This window comes from Ruditapes philippinarum, unplaced genomic scaffold (genome assembly GCF_026571515.1).
Source record: "Ruditapes philippinarum isolate M1 unplaced genomic scaffold, ASM2657151v2 ctg11319_1_1_1_1, whole genome shotgun sequence".
Taxonomy (NCBI): Eukaryota; Metazoa; Mollusca; class Bivalvia; order Venerida; family Veneridae; genus Ruditapes; species Ruditapes philippinarum.
In genome coordinates this window covers 1-13,576 of record NW_026861658.1, presented here as the reverse complement: position 1 = coordinate 13,576, position 13,576 = coordinate 1, and the positions used below count along the sequence as shown (strand labels likewise).

The 13,576-nt window shown below is 31.6% G+C and overlaps 1 protein-coding gene across 1 annotated transcript; it reads right to left on the bottom strand.

The window, feature by feature from the left end:
• Positions 1–203: 203 nt before the first annotated feature.
• Positions 204–4,281, bottom strand: LOC132716431 (uncharacterized). Its single transcript, XM_060699701.1, has 2 exons — positions 3,943–4,281; positions 204–2,650 (listed from the first exon to the last, which is right to left on the bottom strand). The coding sequence occupies exon 2, from the start codon at positions 2,647–2,649 to the stop codon at positions 547–549; it is 2,103 nt and encodes a 700-aa protein (XP_060555684.1). The 5' UTR covers position 2,650; positions 3,943–4,281; the 3' UTR covers positions 204–546.
• Between the last annotated feature and the right edge of the window lie 9,295 nt (positions 4,282–13,576).

Below are 13,576 nucleotides of genomic sequence, written 5' to 3'. Positions count from 1 at the left end.
TACGATACTCGTATAAGTGTAACCTAATATTTGAACAAAAAGAAAAAGGGTAAAAGTAAAGGGGGTGAACAATTAATACAAAAGAACAAGAAAAAAACAAAAAAAAAGATACATCAACAGTTTTTGACTGCTTCTAAACATAATTGTTTTTATATTCATGTAAGTAAGGTATTTTCATATGTTATTATATTCTATTGGAAAATTCTATTCCATTTTTGAAAATGAGTTTCCAGTTTATCTCGATTAAATGCAATACATTTTTCAATACATAGTCTGCTCCGAAAATAATGTAAAAATAAGTTAAATTGTGGTGTGCGTTTTCCAATTTTGCAACTATATATGTAATATTTTGCCACCAAAAGAATAAAGTTTTTTGCATCTTTTTGTGTATCTGTGCTTGTAATTAAATGAGATATTGTTTTCAAATTAATTTCTATAATAATATTTCTTCTTTTGAAATACTCTATTAAATCCCTCCAAAAAAGTTGCGTGTAAGAACATTGTCAAAAGAGGTGTTCAATAGATTCTACATTTTTGTTGCACCTTTTATGTCCTTGAATTTATCAATGCAGAGAGTAGTATACAAATATGAATCTTTGCAGCATTGTTTCTCCTTCTTAAATTAAGTGACATATAATAATAATGTAGAGCATATCTAGCTCTACGTTCTTGTTCCATGCACTTTCCTAGAATATTTAGAGCTGTTTCCCGATGACCAAGGTTTGCTTCCTCTTTTATGGTTCTGATTAGTTCGAAGAGAGCGGCTTGTTTCTGGTCATGTCTTCCAAGATGGCAGTAAACTTTGTATTGTAGAAAGTAGAGGTAAGGCAGGGAATCCACTACAGCACAATCCATCCAGTCGTTGTCTCTTTCTGTACGAAGCAGTCTGTCCAGTTGTGTAGATCTAAACATTTCATATCTGAGTTCATTTGGTACACAGTGAATTTCACATGGCATAAATTTAACACATGATGCTGTTATATACTGTAAGACTTCTTCATTATGATTGCAACATAATTCAGTGAAACCATACCTCAATGGGGAAACCTCAATATCATAACAACTACAGACAGGCTCAACAATTTGTAGATCATATCTTCTTTCAGTCTCTCTGAGAACCAAGTCAGCTTTTTGTATTTCTTGAATACAGTATAAGATTGAAGCTAGTTTCAGTTTACTTGATGCAACATCTGTATTCAGACCAAGTGAGATGAGTTTGAGGGCATCTGCTGATACAGTTTTATATTGATTTATGTCGATGGAAGCCAGGACAGATCCAAGTGTTGTACAATACCATGGGAGCAAAAGAAGACTGGCTGTCTTATCCAATCCTCCATATTGAAAGTTGAATGTCTTCGATACATAGTTTTTTAATATTTCTACAGTTTCATCATCAGTACTACTTCCTTGAAGATGATTATCCGTTTTTTTCCGTGTATCAGATATACGTAAAGCCAAATTTAATAATTGCCATGCTGAAGTACGGTAACTTGTTTTGATTGGACAGATGTTATAAAACTTGAGACGAAGCCTGGAACCAAGATTATCACATTTAATCCCAAGTAGTGCCACTCCTTCACTGTTGATGATATTTTTGAGTATTTTCAGGATATGTGGCTTGACTGCAGGTGAAATTTTTCCCTTCATCAAATTGTTCTCAGGTATGAGAAAATGTGGACAATTTTCATTAATGATATTGTTGTACAGGAGATATAAACATAGTGATAGACAATTAAGTAAGTTATTTTCTCTCCAGAAGTATAAAGCTGTTTTGGTAACACAGTTGAAGAGAACAGATTTACACATAAAACTTGAAATAACATCATTAAACGATGGATTAATTAATGTTTTTAAAATCATTTTCATTAAGATATAACAGCGAATCTGTGTAATATTCAGGTTGAACATTAAACACCTTTCTGCTAAAGATGTTGATATTCTCCATTCAAGTTGCTCATGTTCACTGCCTAAACATCCAACACCAACAACAAAGCATCCAGTTCTGCTGCAATATTGTTTCATTTCAGCAGACGGCCATTGACCTTCACCTTGTTGATCCAACCATTGTCTTGCTTGTTGGGGCAATGTTGTGCAATGAAGAGCAACCACATTATCATAATCGCAGTCGCCTGGTTGACTTCCTTGCTTTGCATATGATGGCCCATGTAATTCAAAACCCAACATTTTTTTACAAGTTAATACGGAATTCTTTACAAGTAATTTTCCTGTTTTGTCCTTGAAGAAGAATTGATCAGATTCATCGTCATCAAACTGAAGAGGAGCATCATCTCTCAGACATTGAAGTAAACAATATCCAGGAGATACAGAATTATCTTGAATCATCAAAAGATTTAATACACCAGGTATCCAGTCACTCAAGTCTAGTATCACAGGGAGTAATTTGCTACAAATAAGTTGATCCATGTCTGAATTCATTCCATTTGTAGTTGTTCCTTCTGATTGACTCCCAAAGAAGTATCTTACAAAAAAATCTTTATCAAGTAGTTGGAAATTTATATTTATTATTGATTCACTCAGAAGCCATGCTCTTCTCGTTTTCATCAGTATTCTCTCATCAACACCTATATCAGCCAGAACCTCTGATAGTTTCATTGACACAGTCGGGGTGTAATTTGGTACTTGATACATTCTGAAAATATCATTGTTTTAAAATATTATAAAGTTTCTAGCATATATAATTTTTTTATTTTTTTCTGATTTTCTTACCTTAGATAATTATTGTTAAAATGTAAAATTTTCCAAAATAAAAAATTGTTTTTATAATCATCTTCATCATTATAAATCTTTGTTATTTTTTATTGTATGATGATATGTTGAAGATGATTTTTTTTTTGGAATTCAGTTTATTCAGTTTATTTTTTACATGAAATGAAAAATACAAATACAAAAATTTGACATCATTTTGAAATAAATATTAATGAACACTTGTCAGTAGTATTATAGTAATCATTAAATTATTACCGTTTTGTTTAAATCTGCAGAAAATTTAAGATCATGAAGTCAGTAGATTTTCAACATTTAAAAATAAAACAAAATTTTTGAGAAATATCCCTAGTATTAATATCTAGGATGTTGGGTTTTCTGAAATCATTTAACGTCCTCTTTCTCTTTCTGTCTTAAGAAGATAACTCAGTTCTACAATCGCTACAATTACTTTATATCTGACATTTGTTAACTCCCTTGGATGAAAACTGATTGACACAAGAAAAAAGTGATTGACACAAGATATTTGCAAGATACAATTTTTATTATTCTGTTATTATTTATTGATCTGCCTATATTAATTTTATATGCTTTGAATGTGTTTACTTTAGCTGTATTATTGAAAGTTGTTTAAAAGCAAAATCAAATACATGTACATGTATGTGATTCTGGTATAATGTTGCAATCCAGTCATTCAACACTGTACTTGATTCATGCTTCATGTATGCTTATCCAAAAGTGTCATAATAGTTTAAAGAAAAAGTTTATTCAACTATGGTTACTTTGTATGAGATTTTCGTTTCATTCATACTTAAACTGATTAACCTAAAAGACCAAATACAATAAAAACAATACAAAAAAATAACAAATTGCAACACGGTGACACTTTGTCAAGGTACATTGATAATCAACGCATTTTGCTTATCAAAAATATACATAGGCATCAATAAATAATCCTTTTTCATATATATCCGCCTTGATCTTGATTTAATTATAGCCAGACAGCACAGTCTGAAATTGTTTATGATATTTCTGACTGATTTATACTTTTCCATTTCAACTTTTTGGTGCAGTTTTGATTGCTTATTACTTTCCTTCCATTGCTATTGTTTCTTGTTGATGCAGTCGAAATATTGTTACAAATTTAAGCATAATATATTATCTTTCAATAAATAAAAAACTTGACCTCTACAGTAATCTAAATCATTAAATTTTTACCTTTTTGTATAACTTCTGTAGATGATTTAAGATCATGAAGTCACTAGATTTTCAATATTTGAAAAGCAAAACAAAACACTTCAGGAATTTCCCAGTTGCTAACAACAATTAAAGTATTGGGTTTGCTGGATTTATTTTTAACTCTGAAGAAGATAACTCTCTTAAGCAGGTATTTCATATCTGACTTTGTTGTCTCCCTTTGATGATGAAAACTGATTGACACAAGATATTTGCACAAGACAATTTGTATTATTCTTCACAATTAAATTATAATCTGCCTTTATTAATTTAACATGCTTTGAATTTTTTAACTAAAGCTGTTATTGAGTTTTGATTAGAAAAAACATGCATGTGAATTTGGTATACAGTTGTAATCTAGTGACTAAAAATTGTACTAGATTCATGTTTTCATGTATGTTAATAGTGTTGTTACATTTAGAAGGAAAAATTTATTTAACAACGGTTACTTAAATTTGTATGACAATTTCTTTCAATTCATAAAAAGCATACTAACTTTAAAGGAAAACCTATACAATAAAAACAAACAATTTCAACAAGGTTTCATGATACATTGATAAGGAACAGATTACCTGCTTTCTGTATTTACAGATAATGAGAATGCGTCGCTCTCTGACAGAGAAAGAAAGGCAGTTAACAGAGCTAAGGGAGAGAACTGATGAAAAAATAGATCATCTGAAAAGACAACACGCTCAGGAAAAGTTACGACTTGAACAAGATAGGACCACGGCTGTACAAGAGAAAGATTTAGCCAAGTAAGTGTATATAACATCTGCAAACGAATTACGACAGGGCGGACCGTGAGACAGAGCGGACCGTACCAGGGCAGACCATATATTGGGATAGGGCGGACCGTGACTCGAGACGAGGCGGACCGTGATTTAATTTAAAAATATTTTAATATTGCCTCTTCTTTTTTCTTTTAATATCATTATAAACATATACATATATTAATGCAGTTCATTAATTTAGAATACATTAGTTTAATGTAATTTTTAATAACCGCATAGAGTTGTACATTATGCAGGTGATAATTGACCAATTATTGTCATTGTTTGTTAAATGATAAGAGGGTAAAACTTTAATTAACAATACGATGCAAAAAGGCTTGTTATTCACGTCTGACATTGGTAACACAATACATGTACAAAACTATAGAATAAAATGATGATGAGTGGCATTACAAAAAATGAACACAAAATGTAGACAAAATTAACATCGTACACAGAAAAGATGACTTATTATTTGACAGATAAACTAAAACATAATGACAAAGTCAGACAAACATATATACGTTAACAAAACTTAAAAACCTGATGTATACCGATTGATTTACATATTAACATATATTCATATAAACACATAATATTATGTACAATTATGCACCATCAAGGCTTGCTATCAAGATTTTTTTGGGTGGAAAGTGTCTTGTTGAAATATTTTATCTATAATGTCATCAATTTTGACTGCATGCTCCTGGTTGACTTCTCCTCACTTTTTTATTCTTTTGACGAGTTGATTTATATCAGAAATGATTTTTTTGCTTAGTCATATTTAAGATGCTGTCTGTTTAGCGAACTGATATACATGTTTACATTTCTTGGTTTTCCGATATTAACGACTAAACTAATATAAATCATCATTATTCCTCTATTCAGCTGAAATGTTTAGAATGGTAAATAAAACATTTAAATTAAGGTAATTCTGTCAAGTTTAATATTAGCGCAAAAGGAAAATATGTTTTACACAGATTTTTTTCAATTAATTCCAACTATGTTGCGCTATTTTATAATTATAATTGTATTGCTAAATGTTAATAATAATCTTTTCAATATGAAAATGCTTAAAAATATATGACATGTTTATGATGACATTGATATAAAAAAAATAAAAGAAAATAAATAAAATAGCAGTATATAATTTGACATTAAGCACTGTCCGCCTCGTCTCGAGTCACGGTCCGCCCTGTCCCCAAAATATGGTCCGCCCCGTCCAAACATACGTCCACCCTGGTACGGTCAGCCCTGTCTCATGGTCCGCCATGTCCTACGACCCTGCAAACAGAACAAGTCTCTCTCTTTGGAGATGAAATTTATTGGTTGTTTAAGGTTTGTTAGCTTCTAGAGAGGTTAAAATATGTGTTAAATCTATCTGTGTTTTGTTTTATTTTAAAGGGAGACAGAGGCAAAATTTTCAATTCTTCGCTTTTAAAGTTTTCATTCATCATTATGTAAATGTCATCAAAATGAATACACCAGGCAATCACAGGAGCAAAACTTTTTTTCTCATAATGAATAAAATGTTGGTATCCTAACTTGACCAACGTGGGTCAGGTTAGAGCGTTAAAAGTTCACAAAAGTTGTCATTGTGAACTCTGGAAACGTTAAAGAACAGGTCAAATGAATGGCTTAGACTTGTTTCAATCTTATAATATCCACAATATCTGTTATTGTAACTTCCAGAGTTTGTTCGAGTCACATGGCTTGTTTTAAAACTACTCAGTGATTCTATCGGCGTCTAAATTTCGTTCAACATATATAGATATGGGCACAGTCATGCGATTTGGGGTCTTAATGACATTTTTATCGATTTTGAGATTTTCACATCAAATTAAAGCTCATGAAATATGCTTTCCAGCGATATAATTCATATGCAAAAGAGATTATTATTTTTTTCAATATGACTTATTTCACAACGTCATGTTGAAACTTATTGACGTTGTTGTTGTCGTCTCTAAATTGACGTCAATGTTTCCCATTTATCACGTCATCGTTTCCCGCTTTTCTTGCATCAGGTATGTTCAAATACTATTTATTGGCGAGGGAAAAACATATAAGCCCTATTAACTTGAAATAATGAATAAGTAAATGGTATGGTAGTGGTACATTTTATATGATTTTATTATCATGGCCAAAGATATTTTTTCTGAATACGTGAGTTTGTAACATTTTTCGAAATGTTTATTCAAAGGAGATGTCTGTTAAAACACCAAACAGATATAAGATTCCTGAAACAAAAAAAAAATTAAAGTTTTATCAATCAATAATTTTTATTTCTCTATTTTAACATTTGCTTCAAATATGTACACCACAAAACTCGTCTCTATACGCTGGTCTGACGTATGGCCGTACGGTGTTGTTCATGTAGGTTTGCCGCCGTTGACTAAGCCCACTTGGTTGTATTGGTTCTGGTCTGACAGCCAATTCAAAACGTGAGGACTGATTCTTTAAAGTAGAAATCTTTTCCTCACTTTGATCATCAGATGAAATCCGCACGGTAACAATACCTGGTTCGTCTGCAGTAAACCGGAAGTACTGATATTTCCTGAAATTTAAACTCATCATCTCATTTCTGCTAAGCAATATTAAGCTTATTATGAAAGTTATACTGATTAAATCATATTTTTTTAACTCAGTTACGAGAACTTCTTTCCTATTTATATTATTCTTATCATAATTATTTCTATTATTTATTTGTAACATCATTACTACCACTATGTTAGTATTATAAGTATATTATTATTATTATTAAAGCAGTATATGTATGTTGGATCTGTTTACTACCTTATTCCTTTCACTGCTTTAAATTTTCCATCTAAGAATGACTTCCAATTTCTCCATGCCCATTGTGAAAAACGGACAGCAACATTAATTTTTGATGATTTGTTTACAACATTTTCAAGCTGTCCAAGCGTCTCTACATCTGTTCGTCTATATACTCGCTTGATGTGGGCGAAGCCGGAATCTACTAAACATCGGGCGTGTTTCAATATAACAAGGCTAAACATTTTAGCATGCTAATTTAAAGGTGTAAATTGCTGCACATTGTTTTCATACTAAAAAATCTTTGTCAGGTAGTAACGAGAATTTCTAGCATGTCATTTAGGCACAAAGCATTTTGAGTAAAACTAACAATGAATGTTTTAATATTCCGAAATACATAAACATTAAATATCAAGCGCCAATGTTTTTTTAACTCTCTGAGAGATGCCTTAGCGGTATTGTCGTGATGTCTTGGTCAAGAGAACATAGCACGTGTCTTTTATAAAAACCGCTTTCATTCATCGGGCATTGATCGCAATTTAATAACTCATGCGTACATACATGACATAAAAGCGATTTTCAGCCGGATAATGTATGATAATATGTTCCTATTTTCTTTTTGTTGAGTAAATCAAAATTAAATTATATAGATTCCGTTTGATTCCGTTTAAAACGGTGCACGTAGAATCACTCGTGCGTATAGAATATTACCAACATACCTGGAATTTGCATTAAAGGGACTCCACTGAGGTTTAAAAACCTAAAAACATAACATTTGCATTCATTACATAAATAAGCTGGGGCACTTTAAACAGAAATATATGCAAAGATAGTTAAGAAATATACTTTGAAATAAATTGAAAATCGTATTTTTATGCTTTTCTTAGCCCAATTTGAATGAAAAGCGTTTAAACGCTTTTTATTTTGGGTCAGTTTTTACAATATGAATTATTATTCTGGAAAAACGAAGTTCACGAATGATCTGAAATTTTGCACAGAGATTAGTGGTCTAAACCTACATCAAATAGTACATTTATCTGGAAAAAATATTTTCAGTCCCATCATGTCAAAAAACCTCAGTGGAGTCTCTTTAAGTATTCTATCACTTCAGTCTGACCAGTCATTACTCTCCACATAAAATAAGCAAGCACATACTTATTTTTGTTCTGCCCTGAAAAGAAAATTCACTGTTTGTTTAATAAAAGCAAGAATGAATATAACAGTATTATCGGGGTATTTTTTCATTTATAACAATAAAACAAATCTATCATCGCGCAGATTAATTAACTATATTTTTATGGAATTTTAATCAAATGCAAACTAAGCTTGAATATAAAATAAGAGTCTTATAAACCAAAAATATCAATATAAAGTTGTAATGATAATAAGAGAAGTTAGTTATTTCAGTACTGTTACATTTTTAAAGGCCCATATCATGCCTCAGATGTGCTATCAACTTTATTTCTCAAAAACGTTTTGTCGGTATCAAGTTCCAGTTTCTACAAAATACTCATTTGCTATAAAAGTTAACTATCTTTGACTTCTTTTGCTCTATTTTACTGAGTTGTTACTTGTACATAATTGTGGTTGATAAAATATCTTGTTTTTCTCCTCTTGGGTATTTGAAAAAAAAATCCTGGTTTGTTATCACTTGTAGATGACCCCTTTTGATTTTGAAGTCACTAGGTCAAAGGTCAAGGTCAAAAGGGACTCGACTAAAAAGCTGATCCTCCCAACAACTGAAGGATCCTTTGAACCACAATTTTATATTCCCATATTGATTTTGAGGTCACTGTGTCAAAGGTCAAGGTCACAGGGGCTTTAACTAAAAAAGTTTTTCCGCCAAATAGCTTAAGAATCATTTGACCCACAGTCTTCATATTAGTCATGGAGGTTGATCATGACCATAAGGTGACCCCTATGGAGTTTGAGGTTGCTGGGTCAAAGGTGAAGATCACAGGGGCCTTAAGTTCAAAAAGCTTGTCGGCTCAATTGCTTAAGATTGTTTAGTCAACCGTCTTCATATTTGGTATTGTGGTTGGTTATGACTATTAGATGACCCCTATTGATTTTTAGGTGACTTTGTCAAAGGTCAAGGTCATAGGGGCTTTAACTACAATTATAGTTCGCTCAAATGCTTAAGAATGCCTGCCTAAAGTGTTATTGATTTTGACATTTTCACATTTGGAGCATATATATTTCATATATTCATTATAAAACACCCCAAGGCAAAGTTGCATGAATGGGGGTATTCAAGTCATGCAGTGGCAGTTTCAGTTTTGAGGTCAAAGGTAAAGGTCATTTTGATCTTTGCCACAAAAAACATATAGAATACATAATTTAGCAATGCACTGGCTTACTACCCTTAGATTTGGCAGGTAGGTTGTCCATGAGCTTTAAATGACCATTGTTGATTCTGATAAAGTGGTATGCGGGGGTATTTATGCCATGACAGTGGCAGTTCTAGTAATTTTTGTCTTATTGAGTGTTGGTGGCAGGTGTCAGGAGTGGTGTCTACTAAAAATCTTTTATCTTTTATAATGCTTGAAATTTTTACATTAGACCTTAATGCAATCTGTTTGATTTTAAAAGCTTGCAGGAATTAATAAAATAAAATAAACAGAACACTGCTTTTAGTATACATTATTAAGCAAAAGTAAGGATAGGCTACTGTGTATTGTTTATATGATATCATTTTTTCACTTTACAGAGAGAAGAGACAACTTGAAGCTCATGTTCATCAATTGGAATCCTCAACTGGGGACTCCAAGGTGCTTCTTGATGGTCAGAGAAAAGAGTTGATGCCCCTAAATGAAGCCCTTACCAAACTCCAGGAGAGAAAGAAGCCGAGAACCATACCGTTCATGCTGATCTGAAGGCTCAAAAAGAAACTGGGAACCGCGAGGCTCAGGAATTAAATATTTATTAATTAATTTAATATGATTATGGTCTGTTCTATTTGTTATTTGTCCATTCTTATTTTGAATTTTTACCTAAAATTCATGAATGGTTTTGTCCAGATTAAAGATAGGTATGTTCATTTACATATTAAGCATTGGTAGGGTGGAAAAATAAGCCTGGTTAGGGTTAAAAACCTGTTTGTTGAGATGAGGAACAAATTTATTCATTGAAAATTTTTATTTCTTTGTGTAATTTTTCGTTCATCTATTATCTAAAGAACGTGATTGAAGCTCGCTTTGTGGAGATGAGGAACCAGGTAATGAAGGCAGAGGAGAAGTTGAGGATAGAAGAGGAGAAATGTGTGGCTACATCAGCACAACTTCAGGACTAAACGCTATCTCCTATACCAACAAATCAACTGTTAAAGCCAAGTCTGGACAAGTTGAAATGTTACAGGTACAGTTTCCAAAATTGAGTATCTTGCAGAATACTTTGATAATCATTGCAAGATTGAAAATACGTTTCACTACGCATAATTTACTCAAGTCTTTTGACTTTTGTACTGTAATTGATAATTGACATTGAAAATCTAAATGGTGAAATAAGACAATCAGAACAATGGAGTAAATGTATAATTTCAATACATTAAATGGTTGTGTTAGTTTGCATGGCTCAACACTTGTGGCATAGATATCCATTTATACCACAAACCATCAAAGGTTTGAATATTATCTTCACATACATGTGTAAATTCTCTAAATTCATTATCATGAAAGACATATTTGATGGTAAAAATAATTTTACTTGTTAAAATGACATGTTATCTTGAAACATTTATAAAGTAGTATTTAAGTAGTAGCCTTATGGTTAAGGTGAGGATTTTAGGTTTCCTTGTATGACTTCAGTACTGGTTAGTTCCAGGAAACAGACTCCTGATGTGGTAAAATTCACTTTCAATCAAGCTTAAATACAATAATAAAATGTGTTTGTACTAAATTTATAAAAACTGATAAGCCTACCTTTATATTGAAAGTACCTTTTTCCAAGTATAATATGTTTTTGGCACTGTATTATAATGTGAAAAAATCTACTTAACCCTTTATCTGCTGAAGTTAGGTAATGGATTCCTCCTTTTTTGAATTCGAAACATTCCATTCAAAGTTTTGTTTTTAGGGATTTCTATATCAAATACAAAAACATAAGCTGCCAATAGAATAGCGTCTGGTCAAGGTACACACATGTGTAGACTGGCCTGGTTCTATACTAATTGCAAAGACTAATCTTTTTCGGTTATTTTAATATACTTATATACACCATGTAATTTATATATTACAGTGAAAACATTGAAGAAGAGAAAGATAAACTTCAGTTATTAAATCAACAATTATCTACAGATCTTGACTCATGCAGGGAACATATTGCCAGCAAAAATAAAGAAAACTTAAATGTATGCAATAACCAACTGATTTTTTAAAAATGTGCTATCAATGTTAGCCTCCTGTCTTACTGCAAACATATCAGTCTTAACCATTAGTGAATTAGATAATTTTATCATTGTCAGGAACAAAATTGATTAAGCCCCACCCAGCTTTAGTGCTTTGAATTACTTCCTCTAAGATTGGTTTTCTGATTGTGCTAACAGTTGTTCAACTATTTACCACCTACCCAAACAAATTATCATTGCAAAACCAGTGAGTCTGAATTTTGACTCAGTGGTGAAGGTCAACCCAAGGATTATGACATTAGGTTTAAGACCAGTTTGTGTTTTATTGTATGACACCAATGATTGCAGTAGATTATCTCAAGTGTGATTTATATAAGCTTTAGTTTTTTTTACAATTGAGGTAAAATAATTATGTTTAAACTATTGCCTTTTGTAATGTTATTGTCAATGTTATACTGTTTGTTACTATAGCTACAAGAGGAGATATTGGTGCTAGAGGATAATGTTAGAGAATGTAAGGTGAAACAGAAACATGCTGAGGATACGTTAAAGATAGAGGCTGACAAACAAATGGAGTTACATGCTAGGTACATTGTATATTCATTTCTTTTCTGTTCCTCTTACAGCATTTCTATATATATAAACATTTCGTCAGACTTCATTGTCTGTTTGTTATGTTTGAAAGCTTAACATGTGAAATTCATGTATTTTTTTCTGTTTAATTGTTAACAGGCATGAATGTATATTTTGTTTCAGATCTAAAAACATGTGTTCAAGGTTTTTTGGTGTGTTTAATTTCTTTATTAATTTTGACTAAATGGAGACGAAGGCCAAAATTTAATGAGAGCCAGTTTTTAGTTGCTTCAATTTTGACAATTTATATTAAACTTGAAATGTAATTTGCCTCCTTATGTTTTCTCAGTTCTCATGTTACTCCCAATGACAGTTTTCACTGAAATTTAAATTTACCTGTTTGATCTGTTAATTGTAAGTTTATTTGTGAAGGCTCCATGCGTTTGGTATTGAAGCACATTTTGAATACGTCAAATATATAGCTTGAAAGTCATGTTTTGTTATAAATCTAGCTTGGAAATGGAAGAAAAATGGTAAGCAATAAGCAACTGGGAATATCTGCCACTGCATCTTCTTTTTTTATAAATAAAACAACTTGTTAACTTTTCCGAGAGGTTGGGTGTAATCAAATACAGTTTTTAGAAGTTAGGTTTCTCATGAAACAAGAAATAATCTTTCATGCTGACTGATAAATTGCATTGAATAGCTATAATATAACCACAAAAACTTATTGTTACTTTCTTTTTACAAAATTTGTCTAAATTTTAGGAGTGAAATCGGTATAAAGATCTTAGTCTTTATGGATATTTAGAAAAACTTACAAGAAATTAGCTGTTATTTTACTACATGTATAAAACAGGCTTCAGCTTGGAGAGAAGTGGTGAAGATTTATGAATGTGGTGCTCAAATATAAAACAGCACAGAGTTTTTGTTACTGATTGAAGTCATACACATTAAACTAACTTGCACTTTTTCTGATTTTTGTGTGTGTGGAACTTTCTTTGTTTGCTGGCTCAGTTTTTGGGTGACCATATTTTTATAGAAAAAATATACATTTTTGACAAAAATACTCTCCATTGCATTCATCATATAGAATGTGCCTAAGATGAAGTGTTGCCAGTATTATTTTTTCTGTGTATATACACTTAACAGGGAT

Excerpts from the sequence above, each read along its gene's own strand:
- LOC132716431 (XM_060699701.1), bottom strand. The coding sequence starts at position 2,649 with ATGTATCAAGTACCAAATTACACCCCGACTGTGTCAATGAAACTATCA.